General features: G+C 43.6%; 3 protein-coding genes across 3 annotated transcripts in view; 2 read left to right on the top strand and 1 right to left on the bottom strand.

Annotated features, from left to right (window-relative positions):
- LOC134451446 (homer protein homolog 3-like) overlaps positions 1-5894 on the top strand; it is a 92044-nt gene extending 86150 nt beyond the window's left edge. Inside the window, exons 9-10 of the mRNA XM_063201916.1 lie at positions 1868-1948; positions 5413-5894. Coding sequence (XP_063057986.1) covers positions 1868-1948; positions 5413-5598 — 267 coding nt within the window. The 3' untranslated portion in view covers positions 5599-5894. The remainder of the gene's footprint in view (positions 1-1867; positions 1949-5412) is intronic.
- Positions 5895-9526: 3632 nt separating this feature from the next.
- uba52 (ubiquitin A-52 residue ribosomal protein fusion product 1) lies at positions 9527-12405 on the bottom strand. The gene is made up of 5 exons (XM_063201917.1): positions 12290-12405; positions 11614-11725; positions 11152-11238; positions 10621-10723; positions 9527-9694 (listed from the first exon to the last, which is right to left on the bottom strand). The coding sequence occupies exons 2-5, from the start codon at positions 11714-11716 to the stop codon at positions 9601-9603; spliced, it is 387 nt and encodes a 128-aa protein (XP_063057987.1). The 5' UTR covers positions 11717-11725; positions 12290-12405; the 3' UTR covers positions 9527-9600.
- A 367-nt stretch (positions 12406-12772) lies between these two features.
- Positions 12773-24089, top strand: si:dkey-13m1.5 (uncharacterized). The gene is made up of 9 exons (XM_063201915.1): positions 12773-12885; positions 13769-14427; positions 15421-15527; positions 17891-17985; positions 18233-18330; positions 19155-19267; positions 20209-20398; positions 20976-21064; positions 23842-24089. Exons 2-9 carry the CDS (start codon positions 13899-13901, stop codon positions 23980-23982), a joined length of 1362 nt encoding a protein of 453 aa, XP_063057985.1. The 5' UTR covers positions 12773-12885; positions 13769-13898; the 3' UTR covers positions 23983-24089.

Below are 24089 nucleotides of genomic sequence, written 5' to 3'. Positions count from 1 at the left end.
TTCGGAAATGCCTGCAGTTGCGTTGCGCAGCATTGTTGTTATTTCGTCTGTCAAAGTTATAATAGCCAGAAGAACTTTGTCTGCATTAACACGGGGCATTTCGTGTGTAACACGCTATAATAGGTTCAAATACATTTCCGAGTAGTGTTATTGACAAAAAACACGAACCCAAAATGCCATGTGATTGAATATCGGCAAACAAACCATTGTGGGCTACACGCACTGTCCATTCATTTGAAACCTAAAAATGCCGTCGCTTCTTCTTTTAATAACAGCGAAGGAAGACACTTTGAGTTGGGATGGAGTGACGAGTTTTAATTGGATGACAAAGTAGATGATTTGTAGGCTGTTGAAATTAGGAGAAATTATTATCCCCGCCTTCTAACTTAACCTCCGAATGCGAGGATGGCAAGGGAGACGAAAGGGTGCTTTTCACATTCACACGCGTGCACAAGCATGCACCCATACAGATAAGAGAGCGTGGTGGGAAAGGATCAAATTACTGAGATTAACAGCTGCGTTACGTTAACTGCTTCTGAATTTCTTTATTTATTTGCGTCAAAGCGATTTTTTAGTGCCCATCTCCACGGTTGACTGAGAAATATCCACAGCTCTAAAGCAGCATCAGATTTCAGCGATATCTCTTCTCAGCGCTAGATTACCAGTGCGACATCCACTAATAATGTCCCATTACACAGACAACCTATAATCAATCTACAATATCAAACGTTTGCATAAAAACACTTCCTCACCACTTTCCCAACGTCAACATTCAACGCCCACCCACCAGAGGGAAGCGCACGGTCTCCCTGACCTGTCAATCAAACGGTCTGTCTGCGTGTGTTCTATAGGCCAATGCTATGCTGTGGTTTCGTCTGTAGCAGTATGTGTTACTGAGAGATTATATTGGCGGTTTATGGATTGTTATTTATATTAATTAGGCTATTTAGGTTCATCATGCATAGTCTGTTGAATGCCATGGTGTAGGCCTAAGGCATTTATTTATTGCATTTATTAAATTTATTTAGGCCTACCACCTTTCTTTCTCATACCAAGTTTCCCACCTCTATCATACCAAGGTAGGCCTATTTCATGTTTGTATTGGCTGCTGAAGCTGATATAGGCCTATATGTTTTTATAGGCCATATACATTCATATAGCCTAGTTTTATGCATCATTACATTACACTACACTCACTACACTCATATGATGCTTTTTGTAGTTGTTAAAAGATGCATGAATGGGTTAAAGTGACAATCCAACAATACAATAGATCGATATCGAATCGAATCGAATCGAATCGTGAATCGAATCGAATCGTGGCCCTCTGGATCGAAATCGAATCGATCCAGCAAATCTGGATCGATTCCCAGCCCTAGTAATCAGCCGAGGTGAGGTAGAAACAGTACATTTCAAGAGTTATATTAACTCTTTGTGTAACACTGTGTAAATCTTAATGAATAAGATTAATCTGATAATTGGTCATTTCTTAATCATTTTGAGCACACAGCTTGTATCACACACAGCTTGTATCACACACAGCGCTATTACATAGATGCTATTCAGTAAATTAATTCCCCTAAATCCTTATTTGTATACCTCCCTCCTCTCAATCCTCGACCGCCCTCCCTCTTGAGATGTAAGCGTGTCTACTTGTGATGCAGTGCATGTTTTCCTTCTTGACAATGAAAATCCCCCAAGTGGTCTTCACCATGAGGGAGGGATTGTGAGCTGTCAGGCACCCTCTCACCGCTCCACTTTAGATGATCTGGGTTAAGATAAGCAGCAGGTGTCGCAATAATGTCGCCGCAAGACAAGAAAAATGCTACATTTGTAATGTGTCGCCATTTGGTTGTTCCAATAACAGGAGATCCACAATCTGCAGAGCAAGAAATCAGACGTCGTCGATTTGGAGAAGGAACGGGAGGAGGCCAAAGACAGGCTGCAGGTGAGTCTGACTTTAAACTGAACCTGACAGATGAAGGTAGTTCCATCAAGCTTCACATGGCACTCCATTGAGCTCCATGCATAAGGTGACCAACTGTCCGGATTTCCCCCAACAAGAACTGTTCTTACGACCTGTTTACGATGTCTGAGTGTCTGTCTGTTCTTGCTGTGTGCTTGTGGCCTGGAGATGTGAAGCCAGAAATCCTTGCCAGTAGAAATTGTAGGGAAACTTAATTCAAATTGTTTTGTCCACGGAGGTGGGGCGTCAGCGATGCACAAGGCCATGGGCAGATGGGAGAACAGGAGATTGGATAATGGTATTCACATCCCAATTACGTTTCCAGGTTTTGACATGCCAAAATATGGTCACCTTACACACGTCTGTCTAGAACGTTGGCCAATGGGAGGCCCTTCAAGTTAGCCAAAAAAATAAATGGGCCAATCAGGTTCGAACAATTTCACAGATGTGACGTTGCGGAGAAGCAACAATGGCAGTTCGCATAGATTACAACTGTGTTGTTGAATGTGCCCAATATTTATCATTTGTAAGATGAACAAAGAACAGATTTGAAGGCATGTATTAGTGGCAACAGGATGTTTTCGGTTTTCTGATGGGATAAGGCGCTGCCTTCTAAAATACGTTTCCAGCGCAGCCTACCCAGATGCATGTGTGAAGCAAGGCAGAGCTACATTCATCTGGCGAGACTGAGTCAGGAAGACAAACACACAGGCTAGCAGGTGCTTTGGCATGCTAATTCGGCCTTCACAAACGCACACACACACGCACGCACACACACACATGTAGAAACACACAGATGCTTGCTGCCCTTCCTCCATAAAGAGATGCGGCATTCGTTAACACCCTGGGGAGTGGGATCTCTTCCTCATTCCTATTTAAATATATGGATAAATGTATGGGGGGAGAAAGAGGGCGTGATCAAGTGTAGATGTGAAGCCAGTGCTGAGGCTTCTCTATCCCCCCCTCTCTCTCTCCCCCTTCCATCCCTCCCCACCAACGAAGACAGGAGTGGATTTTAATCATGCAAACGCCTCTACGCGTTTTCACCAAACACTGGCTCAGTAATGGAAGGATCAGAAGCACTTCGAGCGGCGTGGGTAACATGAGCCGATCTGGCTCAGGCCCGGCGCTGACCTGGCCCACGTCAGTCCTGTCTTCAGCTGTCTGAGCGATCGTTTTGCGGATGTTATAACTGTGTAGTGTAGATGTTACGAAATTGAATTTTCCGCCATGAGAGAACCCCATGCACCCGGATAACACCTGTCCCTATGGGTCACATTAGCATGGATTTACGATAACGTTACTTGTCATGTAGAGCTGAGTTAATCTAATGAAAGTCTTTTGTGAGGCCAAAGTGTTGTGTAATCCCTGCCTCTGTGGAGCACTGAGGGCTAGACGTGCTGTTATTCACCATGGTAGTCTCCTCTGAAAGGCGAGCGCTGATCTGCTTTTTTTTCCCCCAAAGTGGGAGTCTGGTCTGCGAAATGTCTGCAAAGAAAAGTTGCGTGAAGCTCTTTCACAAATCCCACAAAGATACGCTTGTGAGATATATTGGATTTTTATTCACATTGCAGTGATATTCAGTCCACCACTAAAGTAGACTAAAAGAAATGAGGAACAATTTAAAGAGCTAAATACCCACAACTAATTCATGACTGTATGTATTTCGAGGACTCCAACTGAAAGATTATACAAATGAGTATTAAAACTGTTGACTATAATAAAGTTCCAAAAAAAAAAACTGTTGACTATAACTTGATGATTCCCTGCTCTGCTCATCTTACAGGCCCCAATAGCCCTCCCATAGCTCACCAGAAGCATGTGCATGAATATGAATAGCGGTGCCATAGACTTTCAAGTCGCTTTAGATCAATGAATAAATCTGCATGTATATTACGCCTTGCCTTACCACCACCAAGTGAGGAGCTGCTGCTGATGCTGATGCTGCTGCTGCCGTGCCTGGTTGTGCGGATGGAGGCTGCCAGGCTCATATGCGCGGCCTGCCGGAAAGGTTAATGAAAAGGAGCAATCGAGTACACGGGGGTTGGCAGGGAGACCGCTGAGAAACAGCACAGGAAGTAAACAGAGAGGACGGGGGGAACAGGAAACAGGCATTGTCATCAAATTTTCATTTATCCTCGCACGCTTGAATGGAATAGTAGGTCTGCGCATTACAGCACACGCACACGCGCAGGGGTGTCGTTCAGGGGGGTAAGGTGTGACTGAGTCACCAGTAGGGGGCGCACAAACTGTCAGATTTATGAAAATATATTGCTGGGGGGTCCATTGGAGCTGATTGTACAGAGGGCCCAAAAATTGCTGCTACGCCCCTGCGTGCGCACACGCACGCACACACACACACACGCACGCACACACACACACACACGCACACACACCAAGTCCTTGGTTCTGAGGTCACCATAGCGACAAATGGCACGTCGCTCAGTTTTTCTCAGTGCCTGGTGCTAGATGAGACACACCAAGCTGCTGCTGGCATAACCTTTTACGCAAGCTTTCCTTTCTTTTCCAGTTCGGTTTGATTTGTCCTGAAGTAGTATCATTTAACAGAGACTTACAGTATGGTCTGTGAAAACTTATATGTGGGAAGGCTAAGAGAAGGACTATGCGAAAAGTAAGAGAAGGCAACTGCACAAGGGCTGCACAATTTATCAAAATTAATTGAAAGTCACTGACGATTTTGGCAGCGATGATTAAAAAATAATAATTGTGATTGCACATCAGGCAATATGACCTCTTACAACCTCTTACTCTTACAAAATAGATATATAGTTGTTTTATAGTTAGACAAATAGAATACAACAATTTCAGAACTGTGCCCTCTCACAATTTACTACAACGGGTATGTTATTCCGATTAGTAGAATATCGACCAAAACAGAATACATGTCATCCATGATTGAAAAAAATATGAACTAAAATGAACTGTAATTGAAAATAGAAATGTAGTGTTGCTAAACGATGGTGAATGTGTGGGCGGCAGGACCTGATTTTGCCTCAAGGCTACAACAATCCAAGGATTACATGGATTTGTCACATGTATAGAAATACTCTAGAAATATATAACATGCCGTGAAATTAGAGCTGTCCAGCTGTGCTGTGCGTGCAGTAGGTGTGTGTGTGCTCTGTGCGTGTATGCGTCAATGTGTGTGTGTCTTCTGGACCAGAAGAATGTGGAGCTGGAGCAGTGTGTGCAGACACTAGAGGAGACTCTGGCATCTTCACAGACATAGTTTACTGGCTAAACTATGAAATAAACTGTGTGTGTGTGTGTGTGCGTGCGTGCGTGTGCCTTTAGAATCTGGAGCAGAAGAATTCAGAGCTAGAGCAGCACATTGTGGCAGCAAAATAGACGCTGGCATCTTCACACGCAATTTTCTGGTTAGACTATGAAATAAAAAGTGTGTGTGTGTGTGTGTGTGTGTTTAGGATCTGGAGCAGAAGAATACGGAGCTGGAGCAGCGCGTGGCGACGGCGGAGGAGACGCTGGCGTGTTCGCGGGACGAGCACGGGCAGGCGGAGGGGGAGGTGCGGCGCATCATCACCATGCTCGACTCCAAGATCACCGACCTCAACGACATACGCACCAGCCTGGCCAAACTAGTCGACAAATAGCACACATACACACAGGCGCACGCACACACACACATGCACGCAAGCACACACACAAACACACGGAAATGACATCCGGACCAACATTGCCAAACTTGTCAATAAATAGCACCCCCCATACACACACACACACACCTCCTGGACACATACACACATGCTGTACACTCACACACACACAAACAGCACCAAATCTCAGCCAGAAACTGGGTAGACAAGACAAACAACATCCGGACCAGCCTGGCCAAAGTCATCGATAAATAACAAACCCACACACACACACCTCCTGAACACACACACACACACACACAACACACACACACACACACACACACACCCACAGACACACACCTCCTGAACACACACACACACACCACAACACACAAACTGCACCAAATCTCAGCCAGAGACTATGAGGACGAACTCTCAGTTCCTGACTTGACACATCTCAGACAGGACTGCAGACCACACACACACACACACACACACACACACACACACACACACACACACACACACACACACACAGTATGCAGAGGCACGCAAAATAAATGTCTTTGTCTTCAGTGGATCTGTGGTATTAGGGTAGGCTGCATCATTTATCTCAATAGTCTATTCGTCTGAGTTTACGCAATCTTCTTGTAGAGTAAAACATATGAGAAGAATTTGTTATTATGTGTCTTTTAGATTGTTTCTGCTACTACATCAGATCATAGCTGTTTAGTTTGTTACGTTTACCCATGGTATATATAACTGTCATGGTAGAATCTGGGGTAAGGCTGGACGAGAGCTCTATACAGAACTTGTGATGATGAATGCAAGTATTATTTAAGTAACAGTGTTAGGTGACTTTTCTTTTGTTTTATATGCATGGTATCGCACCGTTTTTTTAATTGTTATGATTATTATTATTATTGTGAAGTCTGACTCAGCAGACATATGTGTACTTATGGGGATCATGGCCGTTCATCCTTTCCTTTTCATCTCGCACAAGCAAAAGACTGCACAAGACAGTGGCAGCACTTTTTTTAAAAAGCAATTGCGTAGAACAAGAGTCTACTCTACAGTCCATCAGGCCAGTCAATCACGCCAATCAGCCACGCTCCTCACTGTCTGTCTTATCAGCGAGGAATCTTGGATGACGGGCCACCAACCATACCTGAGTTTCACACAGTTTCACAGATGCAAGGCTGTGCCAAAAAAAAACTCAAGTTGAAGAGGAGATTGAACAATTTATCTCTCCTCACTCATTCTTTCATTCTTTTTTGTGTGTTGTTGTTGCTCTAGGCTAGGGGGAAGTGGCCCACCTGGGAATAAAAGTGTGCATTGTGTGATTAAAGAGGAACGTTAAAATGCTGAGTAGAGAAGGGAGCAGTCTCAGGAGGACGCATTGAGGACATTGCGGCGCTTTTTATAAATAAAAAAGGCCTCGTTTTCCTCGGTGGGAAACGTGGCAGCAGAAATAGCCTTGGCATCCGTCAAAGCTCAGACTTTTAACAGCCAGGTGAGGCCCAAGGTCAGTTGCCGCATCTGGCACAGGACGTGATGTCGTCAAAAGTTAACCCAATCGGAATTGGAGTAATTGTTTGCCATATTACACACTATACACAGAACTGGACAAAGGAACTCAATCCAAGGTCATGGGTGGGTGTGTGCCCAGACCCTTGTCCATCCGACCCATATCTACAAGAAGGCGTTGCAAGTTTTGCAGTGGCAACAGTAAGCGTTGTTTTGAATAAGTTCCATAATTTCTGGTTATTCACGTCCTATCATGCACTATAGTATAGTGAACAAACGAAAACTTCTGATGTCCTTTGACTGGTTCAGAAAGCGTGTTGTGGTGGTGGGTTGTCTTTGTCCAAAACACAATGTCCAGTCCACCATCCTATTATAATCACAACTGACACAGAGACCATGTGTCAGGATTCGGTGCTGTGCAAGCCCTTTAATGAATCGCCAAACATGTAGATCTGTTTACACGATACTAGATTTACACGATACTAAATAGTGAATACAGTAAGTGCCAATCCTAGGCTCTTAATCATGGCTGTATTCTGCTCTGCTCCATGCAGCTTCAAGGATCATGACAAATGAGAACAGTACACACAAATAAAGTAGCTGTCTTATCCAGCACAGACTTGCTTAATCATACTCTTGAGAAGTGTTTGTGTTTTGTACTGAACACTTTTTTGTTTGCTTTTTTCCAATCATTTATAAGAGGAGCCTGCAAGCTGTGACAGGGGACACTTTCTTTTGCACAATGAGCACTAGTAGTTTAGACTGGCACAGTCAAAACAAGCCGTTCCCATTACACAGAAGAGGAAACTGAACAAAAGCTTTTTTTGTCTCATTGTTTTGTAGTACAGCAGATGTGATCATACGTTTCTCACATCTGGTTTTACAACTAAATAGGGGGATACCTCAACCTGTCAGTAGTTTGAGCCCACAGACGAGCTCCACTCACTGCTTGCAATACTGAGATGCCTGCATCACAGGCTGCAGGGAGTGTCAATTCTGTCCAAGGTCAACAGCCAATAGACTACACAGCTACACAATAGGCTCAAAGCACACCAACTCTGGGAGAGACGTTACAAAGTTACAATATTGAAGCTTATGAACTACAAATAAACTTTGTATTACGGATATCCAATCTGTGTCTTTATTGACTCCTTTGCTTTGAGATTTAAACTCATTTTTTTCTGTTAAGTTATCTGATGCCTGTTGCCCATGTATAATCTCAGAAGAAGTACTACCGATACTATGTCCTGCGGCATATGTTGATTGATGGTGGGTGTTGCACATCCTTCAGTCTATAGAAGCTCCACTATGAATTTTGATACCTAATCATTTTCAGCCAACTTGAGCCAATGTTTTGTCAAAGAAAAAAATCCATGAAAGATAGTGTTCACGCTTAACGCTCAAGGGAGATCTCCTTGAGGGCTTATTCGTGCCAGGGTTCAAAGCGGTTACACACAGATCAGCCACTCACATCAGCTGTCACTGCTTGTCAGATAGGAGATAACGTGTCACTAACAGACTGCTCAATGAGCCATCCTAGTTTAGCCGCAGAGCAGGTATGGTCTAGCCTGGCGACGCCATCCATGTACTCCACCCAAAGATTTTGGCTCAACACATCGTCTGGCAAAAGCCTCAAGTTCAGTTCTCAGTGTTTAGCCAATTAGCAAACAGTTGAGTGGTGACGTAGAACTCACCCGCGAGCTCAGTTACTGATTGGTTAAGGTAACTATATTCACACTTTCGTTTTGTTATTTGTATGCTTTTGCGACGCTATAACGTAACAGGCATGCAAATTAAGCAAAATATGGGTTTTAATTTGAGTTCGGAACTTCAATTAATTTAAATGATAGAGTAAGATCAGACCATCTCTCATCGCCCACGGAGACTGGTTCCTCATGGCTTTTGCCAGACTGATTGACGGGAGTTAACAGTCGGCTATTCGCCCAGGTTAGGTGTGGTCCCCAATTCTCTACAAAAACAAGTGTCATGTAACCTAAACTTCCAGTTTGGGATTACGCAATCATGATGAGAACTTCATTTATATATCGTCCATAATGAATGCACATTACACACAAATCAAAACTGCATTCTGCTCTGACAGTTATGTCATGTTCAACCTCTAGTACCAGTTTTGGGTAGGGTGCGCACACGCAGAAACACTTTTGCAGGTGCCAGACAAATGTGTCAGACAGTTGAAGGTAGGTCTGCACACTGCCAATAAGCTACAAAAAAGCAACATTTCGATCACATTAGGCATATGCCTGATGAAGATCCAGAGTGTTCAAAATGCTTTTTAAAAGAACGTTTATTTTTTGGAGCTTATTGGCAGTGTGCAGACCTACCTTCTTCAAAAACCTCTAGTACCAACCACTTAGAAAGACGAAAAGAGGAATAAAAAACAAGTAGGCGATAACTGTTCCTTTTCTACACATTTATTGAACCAATGAATGCAAGTCGCCATTGGCCAAGAGGACAGACAGTGCCGATGATCTACTTCAGCTTCTTCTTGGGGCGCAGGTTGTTGGTGTGGCCGCACTTCTTCTTGCGACAGTTGACGGCACGGGGGTGAAGACGGGCGTAGCACCTGCGGCACAACACACAGGAAACCAAGGTCAGAAAAAGGTTGTGAGCACCGAAGGCTACAGTGCTGAGATTGAAGACACCAATCACAGCTGTGTTAGCTGCCGACCCTCTACATCCACACATGGCAGCCTGCCAAAGTTGTTGCCTTAGAAACAGGCCTCGCAAAGCTGTAGGACCGGCGGGCAACATCCACATACAAGCTTCCATCGTAACGCAATTTACACCACCCACACCGTTGAACAGCAATACATCGCCAAAGTAATGCCTGAATTAGTGTGAAAATACAGGACAAAACCGAGCGGCCATTCTTTCACCCAAAAATGATCGCAAGACTAAAATTGTGAATAGTTAAATGCTAACAGAGTGATGAAAATTTCAGTATAGAGCAGAGGTGGGCAAACTCAGGCCCAGGGGCGACATGCGACCCCCGCAGAGCCATTTCATCTGGCCCGCAGAGCCTTCCCCAAGAAATACAGGTACAACTTTAAGTTTCACTCTCACCCAACATTCTTAAAATGACTACCCAATACACATGGGTTTGAGTTTAATCAAGTCTACTGTATTCATCTAAATAAATCTTATTAAAAGCAGCAATGAAAACTCCAACAAGTTATGTCAGTTTTTTTATTTCTTAGATCATTGACACAAGCTGCCTACGGCACCTGGCCCTTCAGTCAATATTCTAAACCCAATATGCCCCTTGAGCCAAAATAATTGCCCACCCATGGTATAGAGGATCTGAATACCTCTGTCAAAGTAGTACCCATTTGACACTAGAGTTGAACTAATGAAGCGGGGATAGATATGCTGACCAAAGTCTACACAAGTCAAATGATTCAATGCCCTTCTGAAACAGGACACCAGAGCATGACTGACATGCAATATACAGTAATACAGCAGCAAATCATATGAAGATGAGACACTCACTTGCGGCAGATCATCTTGTCGCAATTGTATTTCTGAGCCAGCATCCTCAGAGAAGGCTCGATGATGCCTCCCCTCAGACGCAGCACAAGGTGGAGGGTAGACTCTGTAACAGACAAAATCTGTTAGCATCACCACATCCCTTCATGTTAGTCCCTGACACTTCACTCTATACATAAGCAATTCAACTACAAGCACTTTTTAGTCTTGGAAATTCAAGAAATAGACACATCCACTTTAGACAAATCCTGCACCATGCTGATTTCTCATTATATGCAAACACATTTAATTGTCAAGACTAAATTGTTCAGTGCTCCTTCATATGCTCTCAATTCACATCTGTCAAGATGAAAAGTATTTTTTATTTTTTTTTTAAATCATTTTCGGTATATAGGGAGGCTTTATGGCTGTAAGCAAAACCTGTCTCAAACAATTTCATAAGTCTTTGTTCATTTCAGTCATCTCCATCCTGATATTCCAAGTGGCCAGGTAAAGGGATGAAGGTGGTAATGGATTTCAGCAATTCAAACTCACCTTTCTGAATGTTGTAGTCTGAGAGAGTGCGGCCATCCTCAAGCTGCTTGCCAGCGAAGATCAGACGTTGCTGGTCAGGGGGGATACCTAACAGAGATAAGTTAATTTATTAATGTCAAGTATGCCAATAGGTCAACTAATCTCCTCTCACAATACACTTGACAGGTACATCAACTTGCAGAACAAATGAAGCAATCTTGTGTCAGAGCCTGACTGTTCAGTTTTTGAACACACTAGCTTAGTTTAAACATTCAGGTTAATCGAACACTTACTTGACTGGTCGTCATCAGCGTGAATAATTAATGCAAGCATGCATTTAAATTCTGCTGAATTGATTCGTGTTCCTGCAGTTACCAACACCTCAGCAGTGCATGGAATCTTAAACTTTTCACAATCATATAATGAGAACACATTATGTAACAATATATTATACAGGCATTATGTCCTCGATGTAAAACTTGCCTTCTTTGTCCTGGATTTTTGCCTTGACATTTTCAATGGTATCACTGGGTTCCACCTCAAGGGTGATGGTCTTCCCCGTTAGCGTCTTCACGAAAATCTGCATCTTTGCAAGCTGTGATGGACAAAGACATACACACGTGATGAGTATGGAGTAAAAATAACTGAATGGACGCCACTTAATGTTAAGTTTGCACTTAAAACATTGCGTCGCTTGACATCAACTCCCCACGTCAAACAATCCGCGTAGCCTAACTTGTTAGCATGGTGAACGATGGTTTTAGTTAGCACAACGAACTTTGGCGATACCTAAACAGAGCTACAGCACAGACCGTCAGTAAAGCTGGTTGAGTGTAATAAATACGTCGATATGCCGTAATGCACATAACGTAAATAGTATTCGTATCGCAACAACCAACAATTTTTGGTCGCTAGATACAAGACTCCACATGGTTAGCAAACTAGCATTTCCCATACCAGCTAACTGAGGCCTTGCCACATGCACTTCCCGACACAAAGTTAGATATTGTACAAACCAGACAGTGTTATTAGAGTTGAATTTTTAGTGGCGCTACAAGTGAAACATCTCCATAAATCATAAAAATAAAAAACGGATAGCCGATTTCCACTTTTACAGTTATTTAAACCAAAATAAGTAGGACATGAAATGTGCACGCACCCGGCGGTCAGCCTTGCCTGAACGAAAAGAGGCCGTCTAAACCGGAAGCGCGTAAATGTACGTCACATCCTTCTAGAAATTTATTGAAATTGTTTTTTTTGTTTGTTTGTTTTTTTACAGTTGTTTCCCTGCGAGCCTTTGACTGTTGCTTGTTCTCAAAATGAATCATTCTTCTGTTAGAGTTCAAACATATCCACAGTATAAAAACACAAATATATTCAGAGCTGGCAAGATTCACTTTATGGTAGGCTACAGCTTGCCTAGTGCTGTACTGGTGGATCACTTTGATTAGGCTATGTCTCCATCTAGCCGTGGACAGAGGCCAAAACAACCAGCTGCTAGGGATTTTGTTACATTGTTGCAGTAATTAGGCTAACACGTTCTAATTAAGCTCACCAATTAAATATTTACCAAACTCAACCAACAACAACCAAATGTGTTTGTTTAAAAGATTTATATTTGCCTGATATGCTAAAACAGGACAAGAGACAAATATGAAATGCACCTTTCATAAATAATTCATAGCCCTAGTTTATTTACATGGCAACACAGGGTGCAACAACATAGGACAACCACAGCATGGACGCGCAAGAAAGGTAAGTGCAAGTTAAAATGTACATTTAGTAGATCAATCTGATGCACCCTTTTGCACATTTTAGTTATAGTCTGTTTTGCCTTGGGATAACTTGTAGTTGTAATGTATGTTTTTTTTTAAAGGAAGTGGGAAGTAGGTATATGCAGAGTCGTTACAGCTCTGGGTCTATGTATGGTCATTGTTTAAAGGTAACGAACAGCTTCCATCTCTGTCCTAAAACATAGCACAGACTTACCAACAACAAAGCACACTGAAGGAATGGGCCTAAAGTGTCAATGATGTGTAATAAATTGATATAACCGCCAAATAGTCTTTGAAGCATATTTGATTTCATTAAGCCATGATATTCAACTTGAATTCACATTTTCCATTGACTACTATGTGGACATAGTATTTGTCCTAGACTTTTTCAACTGTTGGCCCATTTCACCACACAAATGCTATCCTACTGTTTCTGAATTAGCCAACAGCTCATTGTTGAGTCGGACACATGTGCCTTTTGTTTCTTGTTTATGTGAAAGAGTAGAAAGAAAACAACCTGAAACCTAGGAAAACCTAGGGAAACAACCTGAACTTAAACCTAAAAATGAATTGAGGCCATGTCAAGATTTGATTATTTATTTATTGTTGTATATAAAATAGCCTATATTACAGATCACAGAGTTTTTGTGGAGTTCTATGTTGCTTCTAAACCCAATAAAGCCAAAGGTGAGTGATGACGTGAATCATGACTTGAAGTGTGCAATGACAACTTTGATAGAATGATTGGCAGTTATGCTTTCAGGAAGTCCTCATAGCTAGTGTCATGGCAGTTACAGACTACTCTTTGTCTGTGACATCATATGAATTCCATTGTATTCTTCTGTATCATTCTATTCTAAAAGGTGTAAGGTCTAGGCCTCTGCCAGACCAGCTGATCTGACAGGGAGATCAGGCAGCAAAGAAGTCAGCTGTGACTGTGAGTGCCATCTCCAGGAGGTGAGACAGAGTGATAGAGAGAAAGACATCTCTATCATGGCCGCCAGGCAGATACCAGCTCAGCCCACTGGGAAAGACTTCCTGAGGTCTTCCAGTGTCTTGGTCGTGAGAGACAATGACAGCATCACCTCAGATCAGCTCTACCTAACCACCTGTCAGAATGACTTCAGGCTCAACAGCGGCCAGCTTTCCAGAAACGGCCCCATTGCCAAGCCGGCTTTGGCCCAGGTAGAGCACACGGATCAGCGCATCCTGGAGCGTGGCACGGAGACCCTCAGCTCCTTCAAATGCCCTCCAGGCCCATTGGCAATCCACCGCATACCCGCCTGGACCCGCCTCGGCACCAGCGTGAAGATGCACGGGGACCCCCAGCTGCCCACCTTCCTCACCATACAGCAGCAGGGCTTCCTGCCTCCCCAGGTCAGCTCCGCCACCAAGCTGATCCACCCCAAAGATGCCAAGCTGTTTAGCGGTGGGCACAAGAGACTGCCGCAGTCCACATACGAGGAAACGTTTCCTGTCTGCTCGGTGATGCCCATGGTCAGAGCTGCAGCCAAGCATCTCGGTCAGTGCTAAAGCCTTTTGCTTCCTCCAAGGGTGGGCAATTATTTTGGGTTTAGAACAGTGGGTTTTATTTGGGGTTTAGAATAGTGGCCGAAGGACCAGATATCACAGGCAACTTGTCTGTCACAATAATATGAGATTATGTAGTGTAAACTGGCATGAATTCCTGCACATTGTAATGAAATGTATTCAGATGAAGACAATAGCCCATGTACTTGGCTTCTCTCAAACCTGGAAGAGCCCTGTCTTGGGTAGTCTTAAGATTTTGAATCCAGAAGTTGAAAAGTTGAAAGATGAAACTGCACGTTGCATGTGGCCCCCGGGTTTTAATTTGCCCACTCGTTGTCACTCAGTAATCATACACTACACTGCTCTACAGCACTTAATTCAGACAAAATACAGTAATGCTAGGCTATATTTTGTGAAATTGAGCTTGGACTGAGAGTTGACTATAACACCTGCCAGTCTATAAAGATATGGCTGTGTGACAACTTTAAAGCCATTTCCAAGGAAAGCAGAGGCAAGATATTAAGTGCACTCTCCGGTAGGCCTAGTTTATTTACATAGCAACACATTACATTACACTACACTTAGCTGATGCTTTATTCCAAAGCATCTTACAGTTATTTAGGTGTATGGTATTGGTTACAGGCCCTGGAGGAATGTGGGGTGAAGGGCCTTGCTTCAGCACACTTCAGCCAATGATGCAGGTGCTGGTGAGCTGCCCCAACACAGGATGCAGCATAATACTGTACATGCAGGCCTATCATGTAGTCAGATGTTTGGACTGCAAAAAGATTAATATTACACCAAAAGAAGCTCACGTTTTGTTTCAGTTTAGTATGGATGTGTGTTCTGTGTTCTGTGTGCCCTAGCTCTTGTTTTAACCTCCTTAGCCCATTTAATTGTTTTCTTTTTCGCTCTAGTAATTCCTTGTCCTTTTTTTCCTGCCTATGAATGCCACATTCACCTTGACTGGCTATACGTTGCCCAGGAGGAGACCCGACCATCACAGGGGCCAAGGGGAGGGTGTGCTTTACCACCCACAACATGGAGGCCTTCCAGGGGGCATGGTGCCCTCCTCCTGCACCCATGGAGAGGGTATGCAAACAACATCCAAGGAAAAAAAAATGTTTAAGGTAGTTTCTCAACGGGGGCGCTACAGCCCCCCAGGGGGCATTGGGGGGTCCTTGGGGGGCGTTGAGAAGGATATAGCTGACTGGGGGCGGGGCTTAGTTCCCATTGGGGGGCATTGGTCTTTTTCATTTTTCAATACTAAGGGGATGTTGGGAGGCTTATGATGAGATCAAGGGGGTGTTTCTCTCAAAAAAGGTTGAGAACCACTGGTTTAAGGCCAAAGCACACATTTGTACTTAAGTCACACAGACATACAACAGACACTACTTTTTTTTAATCATCAGACATTTCAGTATAAGAAGAAGACAATCCGCACACTTCAGGTCTATTTTTGTGCAAAGAAGCTTTACTTGACTTGCAAGCTTTCGGTCCTTAGACCTTCATCAGACATTAACATTTATCCTTTTCGATGGCAGTATTGTGTCACTCTCTCTTTTACACTTGCATTAATTGTTATTTGTTTATTTAGCATTGTTCTCTCCACACAGGAATACAATAAATAGGCTCAATAAAATAGGTAAAAATCAATTGATGAACCTATTTACAAAGTCTACACACAAAAGGTGAAAAACCCCACAATGTACTATATGTGCTAATTGATAGCAGCAGACCAGGAATATAACTATACGATAATACAGCACATACAAGAGTTTGACAGCCAATACAGCTGTGGATTAAGACATCTGTTCTGTTAATAGACAATACAGCACTGTTTCTGTGACGGTCTCAAGGCTGCGCATGTGCTTTAGCTACAGTGACCAGACTGGGTGCGGTCCAGGCCAGCCACCCATGAAGTGGGTCAGAGGAGCCCTATCTCACGGCATTTCGTGAAGTATTCACGAAAAAAAACAAAAATTTTCGTGGTACATTCACGTTATTGCCCGTTTTTCGTGGTTGGACAACGAAGCGCTGCCTATTCATTTGAATTGCTGCCTATTCATTTGAATTGAATTGACTGCTGCTATGGTTATCCAAGCGTCTGCAGGGGCGGGGAGGGGGTGCTGACAGAACACTGCTGATACCCTCGGGACTCACTAATTCGACGCCCTTTCGGTACTTACGCCTTATGTCATACGACCCTAAACCTAACCCTAACCTTAACCTTAACCCTGAACCTGAACCTGAACCTGAACTTAACCCTAACCTTAACCTTAACCCTAACCCTAACCCTAAACCTAACCCTAACCCTAAATTGCTTGTTTGAAATATTTGGTGACGGTACCGAATGGGCGTCAAACTAGTGGGTCGCTAGGCAGCAGTCGGGCAATTCAAATGAATAGGCAGCGTTTCGTTGCCCAACCACGAAAAACGGACAATAACGTGAATGCACCACGAAAATTGAAGTTATTTTTTTTTCGTGAATACTTCACGAAAGGCGTGAGATACGGTTGGTCAGAGGCACAAGCTCTGTGGTACTGGTCAAAAGAGTGTAGTTACCGCATGCTAATGGCTCACTCTTTTGGAACTCGGTAGTCAGAAACTCTGACCTCTGCCTCGGGAAAGTGCAATAGAATGGGTACTGAAATCGGGGTTCCGAAACACAAACTCTGAGCAGCTCAGAGTACTCCAAGTTCATTAAACATTAGTGTTTTCAGACATTTGTATTGTCCCCAACTGTTGCAAAAGAATGCACTTATGGTGGATGTCAGGAGAGTGCACTCTGGTCTACTGACCACAGAGTTTCAAAAGAATGAGCCATTAGTCCCCCACATATGGGCTTGCAGAGCCATGGCGACCCAGGTTGAAGTCTGACCTGAGTCATGTCCCAAACATAACCCATCTCTCTCGCTCCTGCACGTTTCCCCTCACACAGTCCTGTCATAATGAAGACCCCAAAAGCTCTATTTGTAGGCGACTAGACTCTGTCTGTGGAACTGGCTTCAAGCTTGGCAGAAGTTCTGAAGGTCTGAGGTTCAAGAGGATTTATTTTAAGGTTGAGGACAGTTGGTATATCACGTACATCAGCAGTGGATAGATTTTATGCACAGCTCAGCTGTGGAAAAAAATGGGATCAGCTGTGATACTAAACAATACAATATTGCCATCATGAATACACATGCTGTATGTACATTGAGTAAACACTATGACATACAAGAAAAAAATACAGTGAGATACATTCAGCAAAACGCCATTGTGAATATTTGAAGGAATTCATCTGACGTTGCGATGACCTACATGTGGCTTAGAATGTCAGCCGTGTGCTGAATGATGTCTCGTGCTGCCCGCGAAAAAACGCACAGACATATTTACTATCAATGAGGTGTTAAAGCCAATGTATGCACACTGACTTTTCCTTTCCTTTCCCCTCCCCCCTTGTTCTGGCGCAGCAATTCCGCTCGTCCGTGGCGATGGGTGACCCAGAAAAGCTGGTTGAGAGGGAAACGATCCAGACCTCCTCTTTCAGGCACCCCGGGGCCCCGCGGTATGTGGCCCGCACGCACGTGTTGAATTTCATAGCACCTCCACGGAATCACTCACCGGTCAAGACGGATGGACGTGTGTGTGTGTGTCTGAGTGTGTGTGCACGTGCATGTGTGTGTTTGTGTTTCTCTGTGTGTGACTGTGTGTGTCCGCACGTCCTGGTTTTCTTTAACCCCGTGGAGGTGTTTTTCTTTCCTCTCGTCCGAGGCCCCCTTCGCACGTGTGACGGTTGTCTTGTTTTTCAACAGGCCACCAGGAGTGATGGAGCGGCTAAAGGTTAACCTTGGTGACACTGACAACAGATGGGTGTCGACCACAGCTGAAGCGTATCAAACAGTGAAACCAGGTACCCTCTGTAGCGCAGGACAGGTGGCCTGGAAAGGGATTAGCTCAGTTTAGAGGGCAAAGACTAAAACATACTGCACTGTATACGTCTGCAAAGAGAAGGACAAGTGTGCGTGTGTGTTTGTGCATGTGCGTGTGTGTGTGTGTGTGTGTGCGTGCGTGCGTGCGTGCGTGCGTGCGTGCGTGCGTGCACCGGTGTCACCGGTCACTGCACAGGAGTTGTGTGGGTACATTATTTGCCTGAAGGTATGCATCTATAGCAGTTCATTGCAGTGGTATGTATATTCAGTAAAGATTTGTTTATGTGAGCACAAGCTGGTCACATATTGCAATTAATGCATGTCTAGAATACAGCACCGCGATGAATCAGCATCAACATACGGTTTGTGCTTATTCATTACTTGAGTCAGTGCTGGGCATATGGGTCTGTGTAGACACTGCAAATGTGTCTGCCTGTTTATGCTCCAGCATTTTCAAGTCAGTGTGTGTGTGTGTGTGTGTGTGTGTGTGTGTGTGTGTGTGTGTGTGTGTGTGTGTGTGTGTGTGTGTGTGTGTGTGTGTGTGTGTGTGTGTGTGATGATCTGTTATCCTATCAAAGACCTTTTCTAGAATATTTGGATCTTGTACCCCTTGCTTGTCTCTTGGATCCAAATAAAAGTAATCAATATCAGTGTGTCTGTGTGTGTGTGTGTGTCTGTGTGTCTGTGTATGTGTGTGTCTGTGTGTGTGTGTGTGTGTGTGTGTGTGTGTGTGTGTGTGTGTGTGTGTGTGTGCGTCTGCGTCTGCGTCTGCGTCTGCGTGTCAATGTTTTTGAATGTGAGCCAGAGCTAATGATGCGGAGGCATCGGACAACCCAGTCCTCCATGCCCTTGGGTGACATGGACCCTGCAGCGAACATGGCCAGACTGAAGACCAGTAATGATGGGGCCTTCTCTGAGGTGAGAGAGAGGCCTACAAACAAGTCTTGTCAACACTTGTGTCACCAAACCCTCCAACTGACCCCGCTCACTTTTCCCACATTTGAGACTTGATTTTAACAGGACTGCCAGGATGCCAAGGTGTTATTGTTCACTGGTTGCATTTGCTTCATGATACTTTGTAATGTAGCCTGTGATATTAGCAGTGGTGTCCACAGACATTTTAGGGGGCAGGTGCTCAAGGGGGGATGGGGGGCATGTGGAACTCCAGGCTTCCTTACTAGGCTATAGAGCAGGGGTGGGGAACCTTTTTCATTCGAGGGGCCACTTCAAATTCCTACAAGGGTCATAAAAGTTCTCAGAGGCCCGTACTATGAACACAAATCAGGATTTCCCTAAGCAATTTAGGCCTATATTGAAGGTAGACACATTTAAAACAGTCCCCACCTTCTCTAGGTCCCCTGAATATAACTGAATTGCATTGGAAATGTAATTTCTCAGATTCCTTTACAAAATATGTCATATTTCATGTGAAGTTGCATAACATTACGATGATATCGGGGGCCGGATAAAACGCCCTCAAGGGCCGCAAACAGCCCTCAAGACATAGGTTCCCACCCCTGCTATAGAGGCTATATGTGATACCAGACTATTATTGTTATATGCATTTAATTGTTAAGCATTTGTAGATGATCATGTCAACATGGATCACAGTACAATGTGGAAAAAATTTTTTCCAAAAGATTAAAAAAAAGTTTCAAAAATGGCATTTTGTCCAGTAAGGCAAAGAGGCTGGTGCTTTAATCTGTGCACACCTATGGGTATTAGCCTACGATGTTGTTCACAATAAAGCTTGTTCTGACTCTGACTTTGACTTTGACTCTGACTGTGACTGTGCCTGTATGGTCTGACTCTGTGGTGTTTGCCTGCACATGCTCTTTTGGCCTTCGGCTCTCCTTTAGGAAAACCACAAGGAGCTCCCCAAACACGTCGACGGGTCCCAGCTCAGAACCAGGAGCAACGTGCAGTTTGGTCGACCCAGTTTGGGGAATATGTTCTACAGCACCTCCTCCAGGCTGGACTACCCCAGGAAGGACGGAGTCCGACCCCAGCCCCACACACACCCCTCTGGACAAGTGCTCAACGGCCGAGGTGTGTGCTTTTACACACAAGCAACTATCCTGACGGAGGCTTCACATACATATGACATGTAAACATATGACTGCGAAGGGACTGTAGTATTCACACACTGGTATCACATATTTGGAAGCAGTGAAGTATTTGTTTGACCTAGTTTTTTTTACAACCTCGCTTATACACACATAAACAGACAGGCAGACATGACTGGGAAAAATAAAGGTCCCGTGCAGGTTTGTCTAAGGATAAAATGAAAAAACAACAACAACAAAACAACAGCAGCATTGGCCAATCAGGACTGTCCGTCCACCACCAAAATGCCCTGTATGCCTGTATTACAACCCACTGTATATTGTATTCACGGGTCAATGACGTTTTAATAGCAGCACTACTCATGGTGCAACCACAGCTAATGCCACTTTTTTGTTTTAGTGGATTATCTAAGAAGCATATTCATTGCAGTACATTAATTACCAATTACTAATTAATTTATGGGCATTAGCTGTGGTTGAACCACCTGACGTCTGAGCCCAAAAAAGGTCATTGACCCACATGCAACATATTAACAGATCGTTTTTGTGTTCTTACTTAGACCCAGTGACCTTGATCACAACAGTGCAAAGGGACTATCGTGCCTCCAACGGTAGAAGACAGGATCTGCCTCCCTCGCAGTTGAAACGGGTAAGTCTGCCTGGGGGGCGTTGTGGCATGGTGCACTAAGTCCCACAGACTTTGCCTTGTAGGCCCATAGGGACCCAGGTTCAAGTCATTCCCCCGCCCTGCTCCATCTCTCTCTACCACTCGTGTCCTGTCATCTCTAAGCTGTCACTATCAAATAAAGACACCGGTAACACTTTACTTTACGGATCGCTAATAAGGTGTTAGTTTCATAGTAATTTCTCAATAATTTCAGTCTAATTTTACGGTAATAACTGCTTGTTATTAGTAATAACAGCAAAATAACCATATGGTTTCCAGTGCAATTACACTATCATTTCTCATTAATAACAGCAAAAATAACCATACAGTTTCCAGTGCAATTATGCTGTAGTTTCTAGTTAATAGTAAGCTAATGGAAACAGCTACTGTGTTGATATTTTGCTGTTATTACTAATAACAAGCAGTTATTACCATAAAATTAGACTGAAATTACTGAGAAATTACTATGAAATTAACACCTTATTAGCGATCCGTAAAGTAAAGTGTTACCAAGACACCCCCCCCCCCTATACTAACCCCTAAATAAATAAAACAGGTAAGCCCATCCTGCACATCCTCAATGCTCCAAACAGGGCTGCAAGATGCTGAAGGATTTAACATTGGGATCTAGGCCTTGGCGGTGGATCAAATGGCTAAGGCACAGGGGAGCCTGTATAGACTGTTTGCTTTGGACTACGCTACCTTTGTTATTCATTCATCAGCCCACTGATTCTATTTTGGGACTCACCCACCGCTGTAGGATACATTGGACTGTGACACTTCAAATAATTGTTTTACCTATTTTTTTCTTTTCCAAAGCTTGACCTCTCACATAGTTAGTTTAGAAACCCAGTGTTTGCTTGACTGTAGTCTAAAAGTATCATGCAGATTGTGTAAACAGCACCATGCATTGCTGTAGGCCTTTGCTGGAAAGTCATTGTCATCAGGTGAATGTTTGCGTGAGAACGTGAGAAGTTGGGTCATAGAGATAGCAGGCCATGCTGTGTCCCAGATTTTTTACCGTGCAGCAGCAACGTTGGAAGTTGCTTACCCTAGGCCCCATTCGCACCGCTGTGAGGCTAGCTTTACATAGCAGTACAGTGATTCTCAAACTGTGGGCCGCGAAGGTATTCCAAGTGGGCCCTGGAATCATTTTCTGAAAAATCTAAATAATATTTGTTGCTGTGTTGCTGTTGGCCTTTCATTTCAGCTGTATTGTTTAATGGGTCAGAGGTGGGCCCTGAACATTTGTGGGCTCCAAGTTGTAAAGTGTTGGGAACTCCTGTAGAAATCCACAGTTGCCTACCGTAGGCAGACAAGTCCATTACTATTTGGAGCATAGTGCATCTACAGTTTTTCTCGATTGCTTCGACACAATTTCTGGTACTTCACACACAATTCTTGGAATATCTCACCCATTTCCCAACTACCCTAACCAATGTGTCTGAACACTAAGCACAATTCCTTCTTTACACTCACATTTCAATTTTAAAACACACTCGTTTCAAACCACTACACACAATTATCTGGATTACACACAATTTTCAGGAAGAAAACTCCTTGTTTGTCGCATTAAACACACTGTCATTCAAAACACTAAAATCAACTGCCATACTATGTTCACTTCCTCATCACATGGGCAAACTCTCTTCATACCGGTTTACAATCTGAAATCATCACCCCATAAGGACACACATTGCATTACATTGCATTGCTGAAAACATGAGTGGATGCTGTGAGAAAAACACATTTGTTTAGTTTTTGAACTCCAAAACATGTTATACAAGAGATCACTTTCATGTGGTTACCCAATATTTTACAATAAATTAGTGCGATTTTTTTAAAATGTCAGAAAGATAAGTAAAATATATTTTTTGCCACACATCTGTGTACCATGATTCTAAAAACAATACTTCAGTATTTTATTACTTAAAAATACCCTCTTTAGTAAGTAGAGCACCGAAGAACAAAAGTTTCTACTGTGTGTCAAGTTGAGTATATGAGTTTTACCTTGTGCATATTAGTGTTCAATGGTTCACATAAGAGTGTATTGAAATGACTGCTTGTGTGTGTCATTTGAGAACAAAATTACCTTTTTAGAAGAGAGTACACTGTTTTGAGACAAGACGTGCATTTTTCAGAGCTAGTGTGGAGTTTTGCCCGTTGTGCGTGAGGTTTGGAGATTTGTGTGTAGAGTTTTGAGAATTTGAGAACTGATGTTGAAAGTTGTGTGTAAGCAATCGAGAAAAACTGTAATTCAGTTTACATGTTATGCACCTCCACTAATGTGTCAACCACACCCTAACCTATCTCCCTCCCTCATTTCCACAAGCCCATCTTCTCTTGCAGAAGTATGCAATTGTGTGTGTGTGTGTGTGTGTGTGTGTGTGTGTGTGTGTGTGTGTGTGTGTGTGTGTGTGTGTGTGTGTGTGTGTGTGTGTGTGTGTGTGTGTGTGTGTGTGTGTGTGTGTGTGTGTGTGTGTGTGTGTGTGTGTGTGTTTCCTACTTCTACTTTTGCCTTTTTACTTTTTTTTTTGGGACTCTCAGGGGACTCTCAGCAGGGAAGCTTTTCATTGTATATATATGTTTCATATACCTGTACGTATATACACATGACAATATCTTGTATCTCTTGTATCTTGTGTGTGTGTGTGTGTGTGTGTGTGTGTGTGTGTGTGTGTGTGTGTGTGTGTGTGTGTGTGTGTGTGTGTGTGTGTGTGTGTGTGTGTGTGTGTGCGTGCGTGTGGTTTTCTCTGCAGGTTAAAGAGAGCCACATCGTTCCACCGTGTCAGGAGCAGCACTTCAGCACGAGTCACCATGAGGATTTCATCCCCTTACCCATGTGCAGGCCGCCTGCCATCGACCGCCACAGCCAGCTCTACAGCCACATACCTGTCTAGAAACACATGCAGCACACGACACATAGGGACACTATGCAGACCGAGAGACTACTGCAGACTGATCTTTCTTATTGCAGACTATAAACACTAATAAAACATTGCCTTCA

Source organism: Engraulis encrasicolus, chromosome 6 (assembly GCF_034702125.1).
Source record: "Engraulis encrasicolus isolate BLACKSEA-1 chromosome 6, IST_EnEncr_1.0, whole genome shotgun sequence".
Taxonomy (NCBI): domain Eukaryota; kingdom Metazoa; phylum Chordata; class Actinopteri; order Clupeiformes; family Engraulidae; genus Engraulis; species Engraulis encrasicolus.
Note: the sequence above shows the minus strand (reverse complement) of the source record. Positions and strands in the feature narration are given on the sequence as shown.